This window comes from Bison bison, unplaced genomic scaffold, assembly GCF_000754665.1.
Source record: "Bison bison bison isolate TAMUID 2011002044 unplaced genomic scaffold, Bison_UMD1.0 scf7180017864486, whole genome shotgun sequence".
NCBI lineage: Eukaryota > Metazoa > Chordata > Mammalia > Artiodactyla > Bovidae > Bison > Bison bison.
The window spans coordinates 4,720,104-4,736,281 of record NW_011495046.1 but is presented as its reverse complement, the minus strand read 5'-3'; the positions used below and the strand labels follow the sequence as shown (position 1 = coordinate 4,736,281).

The 16,178-nt window shown below is 37.6% G+C and overlaps 1 protein-coding gene across 8 annotated transcripts in view; it reads left to right on the top strand.

Annotated features, from left to right (window-relative positions):
* Window positions 1-16,178, top strand: part of PUS10 (pseudouridylate synthase 10) — an 83,969-nt gene that overhangs the window by 3,640 nt on the left and 64,151 nt on the right. For 7 of the 8 annotated variants that reach the window (XM_010862961.1, XM_010862957.1, XM_010862960.1 and 4 more), the window contains exons 2-4: window positions 1,322-1,462; window positions 4,009-4,272; window positions 5,009-5,095. In XM_010862961.1, coding sequence (XP_010861263.1) covers window positions 1,337-1,462; window positions 4,009-4,272; window positions 5,009-5,095 — 477 coding nt within the window. In that variant the 5' untranslated portion in view covers window positions 1,322-1,336. Of the gene's footprint in view, window positions 1-1,321; window positions 1,463-2,445; window positions 2,679-4,008; window positions 4,273-5,008; window positions 5,096-16,178 lie in introns of those variants that run through there. The other variant, XM_010862963.1, reaches the window with a different exon arrangement.

Genomic DNA, 16,178 nt, shown 5'->3' with positions numbered 1-16,178 from the left:
AAGTGACTTAGCAGCAGCAGCAGTACCATTACCTTGCAATTATGGTTTTATAAAACATCACTAGTTCCTCATTTTAAATTAATGTGAGCTGATTCATTAATCAGAAGACCCTGCCCCCAAAAAGAATGATTTCATAATTTAATTTTTATTACCCCTCCTTCCAGGCAACAAGAGCTTATTCTCTATGGAGTATTTACTTCTAAGTGAGTTTTTTCAAATTGAGTTGTTTTAGACAACAATTACTCTGAAATATTTTGCATTTAATTTGTTTTTGTTGGAATTTTTACTTGTGTATGGAAAGAATAGATTGTTCTCACTTTGCTAATAGTTGGTTGTTTTTTAGTTATTATTTCATCAAAGTAAAATTGACTTTTTTTTTTAATTAATTTTATTTTATTTTTAAACTTTACATAATTGTATTAGTTTTGCCGAATATCAAAATGAATCCACCACAGGTATACATGTGTTCCCCATCCTGAACCCTCCTCCCTCCTCCCTCCCCATACCATCCCTCTGGGTCGTCCCAGTGCACCAGCCCCAAGCATCCAGTATCGTGCATTGAACCTGGACTGAATCTACTGATCATTTTATTTTGAATACTTGTCTGCTTATCTATCATTAAGGTCAGTCAAGTATTACCTAACATAGAATGATCTGATTATTTTTTCTAGCAAAAATATAAAATATTTATTCTTGGCTGTATGGGTCTTTATTGCTGCACCTGCTTTTCTCTGGTTGTGGCAAATGGGGACTACTCTCTTGTGGCACATGGGCTTAGTTGCTTTGCAGCGTGGTGATCTTCCTGAACCAGGAATCAAAACTGTTTCTCCTGCATTGGCAGGCAGATTCTTTACCACTGAACCACCAGGGAAACTGCTAGCAGACTCATTTTTGATTTCTAAGAGTAAAGTTGATCGAATTTACTACTCTGTGTTCTCAAACAGTACTGAATGGTACAAAATAAAAAGCAGAATTACAGTCTTTATTCTTGTTTTCATTATCCTCCTCAGAGACAACCATATTTTATTTGTTTTATTTTTATTTCTTTTGATTGATTTAGTTATGTTGATGCACTTATCATAATCTAGAATGTTGAATCCTCGACAACTAGAAACTTTTACCTGATCCATCTAATAAATTGGTTCGAGTTTATGTTTCAATATGGATGTAATGAAAGCAACGTTATTGGAGAGTACCAAATAGTGATTTCCAAATATGAACTTTTTATCCTTGAAGAGTCTTATCCTTAAAGGTGACCGTATATTTGTCTGTGAAAGTAAAGCACAAAAGATGCTCATTAGTTTTACTTATTCTTTTCTAGTTGCAATTACTGAATATGTTTCCTCTGACTGTGGAAAACAAGCATGTGGCCCAGTTGTTGCTCAGTACTGGTACCTGTCCAAGATGTATCTTCAGATTCTGTGGTGTGGATTTTCATGCACCATACAAACTTCCCTACAAGGTATTTTCTTTCTTTCTAAAGTTAAGAAAGGGTCTCTATTTTTAAAGTCAGTACCTGTGTATTTGAGAGCAAGTATCTTCATTAAAAAACTGTAATGAAATAATTACTGATAATGATAATTTTAGAATTTCCATTACCATATAAATGTAAGTTCCTTCTTAAGTGATTATATGTAGCATTTAATATAGTAGGATCTTTGTGGAGCAATTTCCTGGTACATTTAATGTTGCATAGACCTTTCCTAAAGACTATCTAGACAGAATATCACAAAATAGTGTTTCTCACCAGATTTTAGTAAAACATAACAGAAGGGGGTGGAAGCATTATGAGTTTGGTTGCTTTTTTTTCTTTTTCTGTTTTACCACTTGTATTTAAATAGGGGTACTTGTAACTTTCTAGAAGTAAATGCTTATCATCTATCATCACTTGCTGCTATTCATAACAAAAAAGTAATATACTGAGGTCTTTGACATTTATGGTAATATACAGAGAGCTTTGACATTTTATAGAATATTTCATATAAGATATATAACATTTTGTGAAATATATTTTACTCTAATAGTGATATTCATTTAAGAGGCAGATAGTAATTATATATGTATATAAATATGTACTTATATAAGCAGTACAAATTCACACACATGCGTGCCTGCACGCTCAGTTTCCTATAATTAAAAAAAAATTTCCCAGAGACTTCCCTGGCTGTCTAGTGGTTAAGAATTTGTGCTTCCATTTCAGGGGGCATGGGTTCAATCCCTGGTTGGGGAACTAAGATCCCACATACTGCACATGTCACAGACAGAAAAAAAATTTCCCAGGAGTTAGCAACAGCGGTCATTCCTTCTATGTATTAATCATTTCTATTATCTTGGAAATTAGTAATTATGTCCGGTATTCATATACATTTTTATATGTCAAGTGCTCATATAATCCTCATAATAACCTATCAGGTAAGTACATACTATGATTATCTCTATTTTCAGATGACGAAACTGAGACACAGAGAGGTTAAGCAACCTGCCCAAAGTTACACAGCTATTAAGTGAGCAAGCTAGGATATGAACTGTCTGTCTGAATCCAAAGCCTAGAATTTGGAGCTAGAAGACATGGATTTGAACCCCAGTTCCACCACTTTCCAGCTTCAGTTTTCTCCTCTGTAAATGGGATTGATGATAACATCCACCTCACAGGATTTTAAGGGACAATATCTAATAACGTATGTGAAAACACTTTGAAAACTGAAAATGGTACATATGCTATGATAACAAATAAATATATCTGTATCATTTATATGCATAATAACTACAAAGTAGTAAGATTGAGTTTAATGTAACTCTCTTCAATTATTTTCAAATACATTGTTTTATACATATGTTGTAAGTTTTGTATAGAGACTTAGTGTTACCAACTAATATATCATTTTATGTAAATAAACATGAAAATATCTGAGGACTTTATTGGGTAAATATACTTATATTTTGGTATTTTCTAATCATATCATATATGTGCACATACATATTAATATATCTGTACAATGTTTATTGACATTATAGATCTTAGGTAATAATAAACATGTTTGTGTGGGCCATAATATACCTGTATGTGTATATATGTATGAGTACATATTTCTCTGTTAAAGATTTAATAGGAAAACTAATGTCTTAATAAAATGAATTAAATTTGTTTGAGTGAAGGATTTTTTCCTTTGGAGTCAGTAAATTGTAATGTGAGTGAATTTCAAAGGGATATTTATTCAGCAACTGAATAATATCTGCCTAATTTAGACAAAACAGAAGAAAAGTCCTCTGAATATTTAGATGAGTGGAATGTCTGAAATATGAGAAGGTTTGAAAGCAGTGCCACAATTTACATTCCAGTACTAAGAGTGACAGAAATTAGGGAAATCAGAATGTAGCAAAGAGCTTTTTTCAATAATTGCCTATTAGTGGTATGTAATTATGATGCCAAATTTCAGCATTGCCAGCATCTGTTTACCTTTGTGTAGTTGATTGCCTTGAAATTATTTTTACTTAGTAGACTTTGAATCTAATTTTTTAGATTTTTTTTTAAATTTTTTAGATTTTATATTAAACATTGTACATATGAGATTTTCGTGGTTGTGAGATTATTAAATAACCTAACATGAATGGAAATTCAGTTTGCATTTCTACTTGTTAATAATTAGAATTGAAGTTTTTTGTTTTGTTTGTTTGTGTTGCTGAAATTAACAAGTGAATGATCATCAAAGCAGAACTACAGATCAAATTAGTAAATTTGTTAATGGAGCTTTTCCATCTCAGATTTAAGAATTTAGCTCCTCTGATGTATGAAACCCTTTTGAAAAAATATTCATGCACATATTATAGGAACTAGGTAAATCTCTTCTAAATTCTCCCTAAAGCCAGTGCTGGTTATATAAAACAAATTCATTGCTCCAGAATTGATGTAAAGCAGCATTGTATAAGTCTATGAAATGTCATAATTTTCATTCCTGTTAAGGATATTGTCGAAGAGTCATTATTTTTTCTTTTTAATTAACTTTTCAGGAGTTGCTCCGTGAACTACAAAAATTTCTGGAAGCTGAAGAAGATGAATCAGTTTCTGAAGTTCCAAACCCTCCTCCCAAGAGAATTCGACTCCAAGAACCAGAAGATCAGATTGATGGGATGGATAGTCTGAGTCAAAATGGAGAGGGAAAGCTCTCAGTGACTGAAGATGGAAGCAGTTCTTCCAAGAACTCGAATTTAAATGTATGCAATGTATGCCTAGGAATTCTTCAAGATTTCTGTGAAAAAGAGTTCATTAAAAAGGTACACTGGTTTTTTTAAAATTAATGCGTAATATATAAAGATTTTCAGTTCTAAGGCCTGTATCCAAAGGAAGAATGCCATTCATTTTAACTTGTTTCACACAAATGGATCATTGGAATATTTTCTTAAATTTTTTAAAAAACGAAGTCTACTATTCTCAAATTACCTTTTTATCAACATGTCTGAAAAAAATCAATGAAGTATGTATTCATGTATTTCTGTTATGAGTGCTGTTCAATTGAACAAAATATGGCAGTTTCCCTTTTGCTGTTTAACATAGCTAAGGAGTTAGAGAAACAGTTCTTTTTGAGACCTCTCAGTGTCTAGAAAAGATGAGTATTACAGCTTTGTGAAAGGTACATGATTGAAGGTGAGATTGCTTTTTGTTGCTAGGTGTTAAGAGTGCCTATTTTGTTTAAAATCTTTTCTGAATTATCAGGTGACTTACTAGAACAGTATTTTGACATTCAATAGATTATTCTGCAGGTGAGTCCTGGCTCTTGATATTATATCAAGATATTTTTGATATCTTGATGCCTCGTGATATCAAATATTTGATTTCAGGATGTTTGTGAGAGTTTCCTACTCAAAGACAAAAGTTTAGAAGTTTTGCAGTGCTGTCTCTTGGACCAAAAATTCAAGTTATGAAGATTCCTGTAAAATTTTCAGCAGTTCCTAGAAATCTGTATAACACTTTTTTTATGAAATAAATACTTTCTATGTAATACTTTTTTAGGTGTGCCAGAAGGTTGAGGCCTCTGGGTTTGAATTCACCAACTTGGTATTGTCAGTCTCCTTCCCACCGCAGCTATCTGTAAGAGAGGTAAGGTCATTTACATTCATAAAACTATATGTGAAGTATGCAATAGAATTCCTAAAAAATAGGGAAGTATAAATATTCCTTACCATATTATGTTTTCACAGTTTGTGTATTTATTGACTGTCTGAAAGCATTATATTATTATAAATGTTTAATAATGTTGAGTGAATGAATGAAAAAAGGAATTATTGGTTCAAGTTCGTCTATCCCTCACAGGACTGCCATCTTTTTTAAAGGTCCTTATTCAGTAGCAACATTCATTGAGCATTAGCTCTGTGTGAGACATGCTGGTCAGAGAAAGAGATTTAACCAGGACTTCAGAGATCTTTGGGGCTTCCCTCTCAGTTGGTAAAGAATCTGCCTGCAATGCAGGACACCCCAGTTCAATTCCTGGGTTGGGAAGATCCTCTGGATAAGGGATAGGCTACCCACTCCAGTATTTTTACGCTTTTCTTGTGGCTCAGCTGATGAAGAATCTGCCTGAAATGTGGGAGACCTGGGTTTAATCCCTGGGTTGGAAAGATCCCCTGAAGAAGGGAAAGGCTACCCAGTATTCTGGCCTAGAGAATTCCATGGACTGTATAGTCCATGGGGTCGCAAAGAGTCTGACATGACTGAGAGACTTTCATTACTACTACTACTACTACTCAGAGATCTTTGGGGGCAAATGTATGTGTTTTATAATGGTCCTAGGCTAAGGTCATTTTAATTTTGATGAGCCTTTCTTTTCCAAAGTAAAATATAAAAAGGTGACACCTCTTAGTCAATGGAAAAATGGAGAGAAAGTACTTTATTTTAACTTTTTTTCTTTAGTAAGTGAAAAAAAAAAAAAATAGCGGGCATTATCGTAACATTCCTGTGTGTAGAAACTGATGTGAAAACAAAGCTGTCTTTACTAAAACTGTTAAATGTAGCATAGAGAGAATGACCTCTGTAATCTTAACTTACAACGAGTTGTAAACACATCCATTTGTATGTATGAGGTATCTTTTCCCCAAGAATCCCAAAACTTCACCTTTCATCTGTACCATCACTTTCTTTGGGTGAGTATGTTTATTAGCCCCTAAAAGGCTAAATGTTGACTTAAGACTTGTTGAAGCTGAATAAATGAAAGAGAAGAGGTGGGATGTGAAAAAGAGTAGAGTGATTTTCAGTAGTGTCTCTGTTGATGACAAGATAACAGAGCAAATGGAAGAGTAAAGAGGATGATGATGCGATACCAAGGTTCATGAACACTTAAAGTAATTTTTTAGTCAGTCATCAATGCATTTCTCACTGATAGGTCCAATTCTGGTAGAGAAAAACAGACTTTGAAAAGCTAACTGACTCACAAAAAGTTTCAGTATTTGAGTAACAGAGATAGGAAAAGAAATATATTTTCTAAGTGTGGTTATATATCTTGCTACCAACCTCTTCATCTGAATGTTTATATTTTTACATTAAAATTTGTAGTGTCTGTTTTTACCACATATGTGATTTTTTAACACTCTTAACTTAGTATTTGTTGAATACTTATGAAGTATTTATATTCCATATTAGAAATAGAAGATGCTTCTTTAAATAAAAAATAGAATTATTCTTCATAAACTCTTCTTTCTTTTTATAATTGATTTTTAATCATTAAACTATTAGCAGAAATATATAATTAGTCCAATTATTGGGGAATTAATACATTAATACATTTAATGTATTAATACATTTCCACAGTTTAGTGTATAAAGTTTTTCCTTTGTATTAATGGGTAATATATTTTTACCCATTATATTCTTAAGAATAATAACTATTTACAAGTTTGCAGTATACTGTTTTTGCAACCCAGATATTTTCAGCAAATCATGTTCATGGTTCACTTTGTCATTTTCTTTTATTATTATGTTTTGATACAGTGCCCTAAAGGATAATGGGGGGACTAATCTACTCCTAAGTGAAAAAACCTTTTAAAATTTGTATTCCTGATAGGATGGGAGAAGTATTGATATGTAGACTTCAAACAGTTCAGAGGAAAAGGCAGTCAAAGAAAAAATGGCATAGGAATCTGGGGTGGAAAATAAAAGGATTGGGAAATTCAGAGAAAGTGCAATTCAGACTTTCGTTAAAGCCAGATTATCTGTGTGAGTTCCCTGGCAGTCCAGGGATTAGGATTTGTGCTTTCACTACCATGGCCTGGGTTCATTTCCTGGTTGGGGAACTAAGATTCTGCAAGCCATGCGGCATGACCAAAAAAAAAAAGCAAATTACCCCAACCATTAAAATAACATTTAGGGAGAAAAATACATCCCGATGAAGAAGAAATGGGGGCTATCTTCTCTCACTTTCTCTGTGTGTGTGTGTGTGTGTGTGTGTGTGTATAAACATTTGTATTTATACATGTTTGACTTTTTCTTTGATAAATTTCAAAAGTAATAAGACTAGCCTAATGAACCCTATGTGTGTATCATCCAACTCCAACAGTTAAATTTTTTTATTTTACCAGCCTGAGATCAATTTTTAAAAAACATAGAAAAGGTGAAGTCAAGTTAAGGCAAATGTAGAAGGAGGCTTAGATCTATAATAATAGCAAGTGGAAAAATGAGCACAGACTTGTAAGAATTGCTAAGGAAGACTCAGGGTACTTAAAGTTATATTTAGATCAACAGAGATGAAAAGGGGATAGATCTGCTTTTTGATACTGAAGGTATACTGCTGATGCATGATATAAAGAAAGCAGTACCCTGAAGATCCTGTTTGTCAAGGAAAGTGAAAGTGAAGTCGCTTAGTCATGTCTGACTCTGCAACCCCATGGACTGTAGCCTGCCAGGCTCCTCCATCCATGGAATTATCCAGGCAAGGATACTGGAGTAGGTTGCCATTTCCTTCTCCAAGGAAAATGACTTGCAAATGAAAAAGGTCAAATGGTCACTGCTAAGAGAATGAAAGCTCCACATGGTCAGTTCAGTTCAAATGCTCAGTTGTGTCTGGAACCCCATGGACTGCAGCACGCCAGGCTTCCCTGTCCATCACCAACTCCCAGAGCTTGAGTTTGAGCATGTCCATCAAGTTGGTGATGCCATCAAACCATCTCATCCTCTGTCATCCATTCTCCTGCCTTCAGTCTTTACCAGCATTAAGGTCTTTTCCAGTGAGTCCGTTCTTCGCATCAGGAGGCCAAAGTATTGGAGTTTCAGCTTCAGTATCAGTTCTTCCAGTGAATATTCTGGACTGATTTCCTTTAGGATTGACTGATTTGATCTCCTTGCAGTCCAAGGGACTCTCAAGAGTCTTCTTCAAAACCTCAGTTCAAAGCATCAGTTCTTCAGTGCTCAACTTTCTTTATGGGCCAACTCTCACTCCATACATGACTACTGGAAAAACCATAGCTTTGACTGGACAGACCTTTGTTGGCAAAGTAATCTCTGCTTTTTAATATGCTGTCTAGGTTGGTCATAGCTTTTCTTCCAAGGATAAGTGTCTCTTTATTTCATGGCTGCAGTCACCATCTGAGGTGATGTTAGAGCCCAAGAAAATAAAGTCTCTCACTGTTTCCATTGATTCCCCATCTATTTGCCATGAAGTGATGGGACTGGATGCCATGATCTTAGTTTTTTGAATGTCGAGTTTTAAGCCAGATTTTCACTCTCCTCTTTCACTTTCATCAAGAGGCTCTTTAGTTCTTCTTCACTTTCTGCCCTAAAGGTGGTGTCATCTGCATATCTGAGGTTATTGATATTTCTCCCAGCAATCTTGGTTCTGACCTGTGCTTCATCAAGCCTGGCATTTCACATGACTCAACCTGCATATAAGTTAAATAAGCAGGGTGACAATATACAGCCTTGATGTACTCCTTTCCCAATTTGGAACCAGTCCGTTGTTCCAAGTCCAGTTCTAACTGTTGCTTCTTGACCTGCATATAGATTTCTCAGGAGGCAGATAAGGTGGTCTGGTATTCCCATCTCCTGAGGAACTTTCCATAGTTTGTGTGATCCACACAGTCAAAGGCTTTGACATAATAGTCAATAAAGCAGAAATAGATGTTTTTCTGGAACTCTCTTGCTTTTTCAATGATCCAGTGGATGTTGGCAATTTTATCTGTGGTTCCTCTGCCTTTTCTAAATCTAGCTTGAACATCTGGAAGTTCTCAGTTCATGTACTGTTGAAGCCTAAGTTGGAGAATTTTGAGCAATACTTTGCCAGTGTGTGAGATGAGTGCAGTTGTGCAGTAGTTTGAACATTCTTTGACATTGCCTTTTCTAGGGATTAAAACTGACCTTTTCCGGTCCTGTGGCCACTGCCGAGTTTTCCAAATTTGCTGGCATATTCAGTGCAGCACTTTCACAGCATCATCTTTTAGGATTTGAAATAGCTCAACTGGAATTCCATCACCTCCACTAGCTTTGTTCATAGTGATGCTTTCTAAGGTCCATTTGACTTCTCACTCCAGGATGTCTGGCTATAGGTGAATGATCACACTATTGTGCTTATTTGGGTCATGAAGATCTTTTTTGTATATATAGTTCTTCTGTGTATTCTTGCCATCTCTTCTTAATATCTTCTGCTTCTGTTGGGTTCATACCATTTCTGTCCTTTATTGTGCCCATCTTTGCATGAAATGTTCCCTTGGTGTCTCTAATTTTGTTGAAGAGATCTCTAGTCTTTCCCATTCTGTTGTTTTCTTCTATTTCTTTGCACTGATTACTGAGGAAGTCTTTCTTATCTCTCCTTGCTATTCTTTGGAACTCTGCATTCAGATGTGTATACCTTTCCTTTTCTCCTTTGCCTTTCACTTCTCTTCTTTTCTCAGCTATTTGTAAGGCCTCCTCAGACAACCATTTTTGCCTTTTTGCATTTCTTTTTCTTGGGGATGGTCTTGATCACTGCCTCCTGTACAATGTCACGAACCTCCGTCCATAGTTCTTCAGGCACTCTATCAGGTCTAATCCCTTGAATCTATTTGTAACTTCCACTGTATAATCATAAGGGATTTGATTTAGGTCATACCTGAATGGTTTTGTGGTTTTTCCCTACTTTCTTCAATTTCAGTGTGAATTTTGCAATAAGGAGTACATGATCTGAGCCACAGTCGGCTCCTGGTCTTGTTTTTGCTGACTGTATAGACTTCTCCATCTTTGGCCGCAAAGAATATAATCAGTCTGATTTTGGAATTGACCATCTGGTGATGTCCATGTATAGAGTTGTCTCTTGTGTTGTTGGAAGAGGGTGTTTGCTGTGACTAGTGTGTTCCCTTGGCAAAACTCTGTTAGACTGCCTTACTTCATTTTGTACTCCAAGGCCAAACTTGCCTGTTACTCCAAGTGTTTCTTGACTTCCTACTTTTGCATTCCAGCCCCCCATGATGGGTGTTAGTTCTAGAAGGTCTTGTAGGTCATCATAGCACTATTCAACTTGAGCTTCTTTGGCATTACTGGTTGGGGCATAGACTTGGATTACTGTGATACTGAATGGTTTGCCTTGGAAACAAACAGAGATCATTCTGTCATTTTTGAGATTGCACCAAAGTACTGCATTTCAGACTCTATTGTTGACTATGATGGCTACTTCATTGCTTCTAAGGGATTCTTGCCCACAGTAGTAGATATAATGGTCATCTGAATTAAATTCACCCATTCCAGTCCATTTTAGTTCAGTGATTTCTAAAATGTCAACATTTACTCTTTTCATCTCCTGTTTGACCACTTCCAATTTGCCTTGGTTCCTATGCAATATTGTTTTTTATAGTATTGGATTTTATTTCCATCACCAGTCACATCTACAACTGGGCATTGTTTTCACTTTGGCTCTGCCTCTTCATTCTTTCTGGAGTTATTTCTCCACTCTTCTACAGTAGCATATTGGACACCTAGAGTTCATCTTTCAGTATCTTATCTTTTTGCCTTTCATACTGTTTTGGGGGTTCTCAAGGCAAGAATACTGAAATGGTTTGCCATTCCCTTCTCCAGTGGACCTCATTTTGTTAGACCTCTCTACCATGACATCCGTCTTGGTTGGCCCTACAGGGCATGTCTCATAGTTTCATTGAGTTGGACAAGGCTGTGGTCCATGTGATCAGTTTGATTAGTTTCTCTCTTCCCTCTGATAGATAAGGATAAGAGATTTATGAAAACTTCCTGATGGGAGAGACTGACTGTGCAGGAAACTGGGCAGGGCCATGCTCAGTAAATCTTAATCCAATTTTCTGTTGATGGGCAGGGCTATGTTCCCTCCCTGTTAATTTGGCCCAGGCCAAACTATGGTAGCTGTGAGAATTGTAATGGCAGCCTCCTTCAAAAGGACTTGTGCACGCACTGCTGTTTTCAGTTCCCCTGACCCCTCAGCAGGCCACTGTTGACCCACACCTCTGCCAGTGACTCCTGGACACTCACAGGCAAGTCTGGCTCAGTCTCTTGTGGGGACTCTGCTCGTTTCTCCTGGCTCCTGGTGTGCACAAAGTTTTGTTTTTGCCTTCCAAAAGTCTGTTTCCCCAGTCCCCAGTCCAGATTGTTAAGCATTTCCAAATGGGTTCAGGTGTTCAGATCTGGGTGAATTACATTCCAGAATAGATTGAGAAGAAACTTGCAGCCTCCATGATCATTGAGAGGTTTTAAAAGCAGATTTTCCAAACGTCTAGAGACAGATGAGGGCAGTTGTAACTTTCCAAAGCTGAGGAAAGTTGGTTTTGTTACCTACCAACTGGTGACCTTGAATCTAAAAGCCTGGCAAGATTCTAGATCAGAAACTAAAGAGTAAATTGTGGACAGTGAGGATAAGGAAAACTTAGTTGAAGAAATTCATTAAAGTCGAATCACATCTGCATTATTTCTTGCACTTACAGTCTAGTAGGACTGACTGATTTGTCTGTGTGTGCTCAGTCGCGTCCAACTCTTTGCAACTCCCTGGGCTGTAGCCTGCCAGGGTTCTCTGTCCATGGGATTTCCCAGACAAGAATATTGGAGTGGGTTGCCATTTCCTTCTCCAGGGGATCTTCCGAACCAGGACTGGTAGAACAGGGAAATGCAGTAGCACCTGTATGACTGGGACTCAGCTAGTCATTTGATCAGGTTTCTTTCCCATGGTAACTTCTTAAAAAGTGACAGGAAATGTGACCAGGATGTGAAAACAGTTGGGTGGATTTTGGTCATTCCCAGAAGGAGCTGATTAACGACTGGTATCGGACTGGATGATGTTTTTCCAAAGGTGCCCTGCAGATCAACCACTTGAAACTCACTTTAGGAAAGATTTCAAAACATTGTAGGCCTTGTCTCAGACCTCCTAAATCATGATCTCTAGAGTGGGGTCAGAGAAGCCCCTCCACAAGTTAGCTACATGTTAGACTTCAAGAATCACTAAACTTCAGGGAGATTTATGGTGTGCTGTAAGACTCTTTTAATACCTTGTCCTGTTCATGATTTCTATCAGTGATGATGGAACATGTGATAATAGGAACACTTACTGTAGTTGTGCATGACAGAGACTTGAGAGTATAACAGACAGGTTAACTGTTAGAATTGAGATCCAAAAAGATCTCAAGAATAGGGAAAATCTAACAAGATAAAATTTAATAGAATTAAATATATGTTTTTATACTTGTGTTTAGAAAAATAACTGCCAAGTAAAGGATGAGGCAGGAGTAGCTTCAGAGCTGTGTTTATAGCAAGGCTTAGGGGTTTTAGTTAGTAGCCCAATGTGAATTATGGATATGATTAGATAAGCTCTTTGGATTTTAGTCCAGATATTAGAAGTATAGCAAAGAGAAATAAGAAAGACTTCTTAAATGAAAAATGAAAAGAAATAGAGGAAAACAACAGAATGGGAAAGATTAGAGATTTCTTTAAGAAAATTAGAGCTATCAAGGGAAGATTTCATACAAGGATGGGCATGATAAAGGACAGAAAATGGCAAGGACCTAACAGAAGCAGAAGGGATTAAGAAAAGGTGGCAAGAATACACAAAAGACCTCTACAAAAAAAGGGGTTAATGACCCAGATAATTGTGATGGTGTGGTCACTTACCTAGAGCCAGACATCCTGGAGTGTGAAGTCCAGTGGGCCTTAAGAAGCATTACTACTAACAAATCTACAGAATTCTAGTTGAGCTATTCAAATCCTAAAAGATGATGCTGTTAAAGTGCTGTACACAATATGTCAGCAAATTTGGAAAACCCAGCAGTGGCCACAGGACTGGAAAAGGTCAGTTTTCATTCTAATTGTAAAGAAGGCCAGTGCCAAAGAATGTTCAAACTACTGCACAATTGTACTCATTTCACATGCTATCAATGTTATGCTGAAATTCCTTCAACCAGATTTCAACAGTACGTGAACTGAGAACTTCCAGATGTACAGCTGATTTAGAAAAGGTGGAGGAACCAAAATCAAATTGCCAACATTCACTGAATCATGGAGAAAGGGAGTTGCAGAAAAACATCTACTTCTCCTTCATTGACTATGCTAAAGCCTTTGACTGTGTGGATCACAACAAACTGTGGGAAATTCTTAAAGAGAAGGGAATACCAGACCACCTTACCTGTCTCCTGAGCAATCTATATGTGGGTCAAGAAGCAACAGAACCGGATATGTAACAACTGACTTCTTCCAAATTGGGAAAGGAGTATGGCAAGGCTGTATATTGTCATGTTAACTTATATTCAGAGTACATCATGTGAGATGCTGGACTGGATAAATCATAAGCAGGAATCAAAATTGCCAGGAAAAATAGCAACAACCTCAGATATGCAGATGATACTACTCTAATGGCAGAAAGTGAAGAGGAAACTAAAGAGCCTCTTGATGAAAGTGAAAGAGAGTGAAAAGCTGGGTTGAAACTCAGCATTCAAAAAACTAAGATCATGGCATCTGGTCCCATCACTTCATGGCAAATAGAAGGGGAAAAAGTGGAAACAGTGACAGACTTTATTTTCTTGGGCTCCAAAATCATTGCAAATGGTGACTGCAGCCATAAAATTAAAAGATGCTCTTTGGAAGGAAAGCTATGACACACCTCGACAGTATATTAAAAAGCAGAGTCATTACTTTGCCAGCGAAGGACAGTATGGTCAAAGCTGTGGGGGTTTTTTGAGTAATGGATATGAGAGTTGAACCCTAAAGAAGACTGAGCGCTGAAGAACCGATGCTTTTGAATTGTAGTGTTGGAGAAGACTCTTGAGAGTCCCTTGGACTGCAAGGTGAACAAACCAGTCAATCCTAGAGGAAATCAATCCTGAATATTCATTGGAAAGACTTGCTAAAGCTGAAGCTCTAATACTTTGGTCACCTGATGAGAAGAGCTGACTCACTGGAAAAGACCTTGATGCTGGGGAAGACTGAAGGAAAAAGGAGAAGGGGGTGGCAGAGGATGACATGGTTTGATAGCATCATTGACTCAATGTATGTGAATTTGAGCAAATTCTGGGAGATAGTGGAGAACAGAGGAGCCTGGAAGTCTACAGTCCATGGATTGAAAAGAGTTGGACATGACTTAGTGACTGAACTGAGTGAATTTGCAAAGGTTAAAATGACAGTCCTTTTTTCACTCAGTGCTGGTCATTCCTGGAGTCCCGCATTCAGATGGAATGTTCTACTTTATGAGGAACAAATACAGATGGGAATGCATTTTGTAGTAGTCCATATACTAATCCCCCAAACTTGTGAATATGTATCCATACCTTAAAAGAAGGGACTTGGCAGATGTCATTAAGATTAAGGATGCAGAGATAACAGAGATTATCCTTAATTATGGGCTTCCCTTGTGGCTCACCTGGTAAAGAATCTGCCTGCAATGAGGGAGACTTGGGTTCGATTCTTGGGTTGGGAAGATCCCCTGGAGAAGAGAAAGACTACCCACTCCAGTGTTCTGGCTTGGAGAATTCTTGGATTGACTCTTGAATCACAAAGAGTCGGACACGATGGAGTGTGCTCATTCAGTTGTGTCCAACTCCTTGCCACCCTTTGGACTATGGCCCACCAGGCTCCTCTGCCCATGGTATTATCCAGGCAAGAATGCTGGAATGGGTTGCCATTTCCTCCTCTGGATGATATTCCCAACCCAGGGATTGAACCACAGTCTCCTGTATTGGCAAACAGATTCTTTACTGCTGAGCCATCCAGGAATTGTCTAGTTGGGCTCAACCTAATCATGTGAGTCCTTAAAAGTACCCTTCCTGGCTGAGATGGTGGTAAGAGGAAAAGGTGATTGTGGAAGAATGGTCAGAGAGATGCACTGTTGCTCCCTTTAAAGATAGTGAGAGGGAGTCATGAGCCAAAGAAAATGAGTGGTTTCTACAAGCTAGAAAAGGCAAGAAAACAGGTTCTCCTAGCCTAAAGCCTCCAGAAAAGAATGTGGCCCTGTTGACACAGTGAGACCAGTGTCAGGATTCTGACCTAAAGAATACTAAGATACTAAATGTAGGTTTTAAATCACAAAATTTGCAGGAATTTGTTATAATAGCAGCAGTGGAAACATACACATTTAGATGAGTGTATTTGGAATGGTGGAGACACCTGACCCCTGGTTGCAGGAGCTGCTGCCAAAGGAACTTGCATTACTTAGTTTGGAGAATAGATGATTTAGGGGGATGAATTTGCTCTGCTTGAATATTTGAGGGGTTTTCTCCTGGAGAGAGAGAGTAATTTTCAGCCCTAAGTGGGATTATCCTATTTTCAGGTACAGTGAGTTTTCTGTCACCAGAATGTGTAAACCAATGCTGGGCAACTATTTGGCAGAGATGTGCACCATATAGTTGGTTAGACTAGAGATTTTGTTCAGCCTTTTTGAACTATAAGATCCTATATAGTTTTTAGAAAAATATCAGATCAGATCAGATCAGTCGCTCACTCGTGTCCGACTCTTTGCGACCCCATGAATCGCAGCATGCCAGGCCTCCCTGTCCATCACCAACTGCAAGAGTTCACTGAGACTCACCTCCATCAAGTCAGTGATGCCATCCAGCCATCTCATCCTCTGTCATCCCCTTCTCCTCTTGCCCCCAATCCCTCCCAGCATCAGAGTCTTTTCCAATGAGTCAACTCTTCGCATGAGGTGGCCAAAGTACTGGAGTTTCAGCTTTAGCGTCATTCCTTCCAAAGAAATCCCAGGGCTGATCTCCTTCAGAAAGGACTGG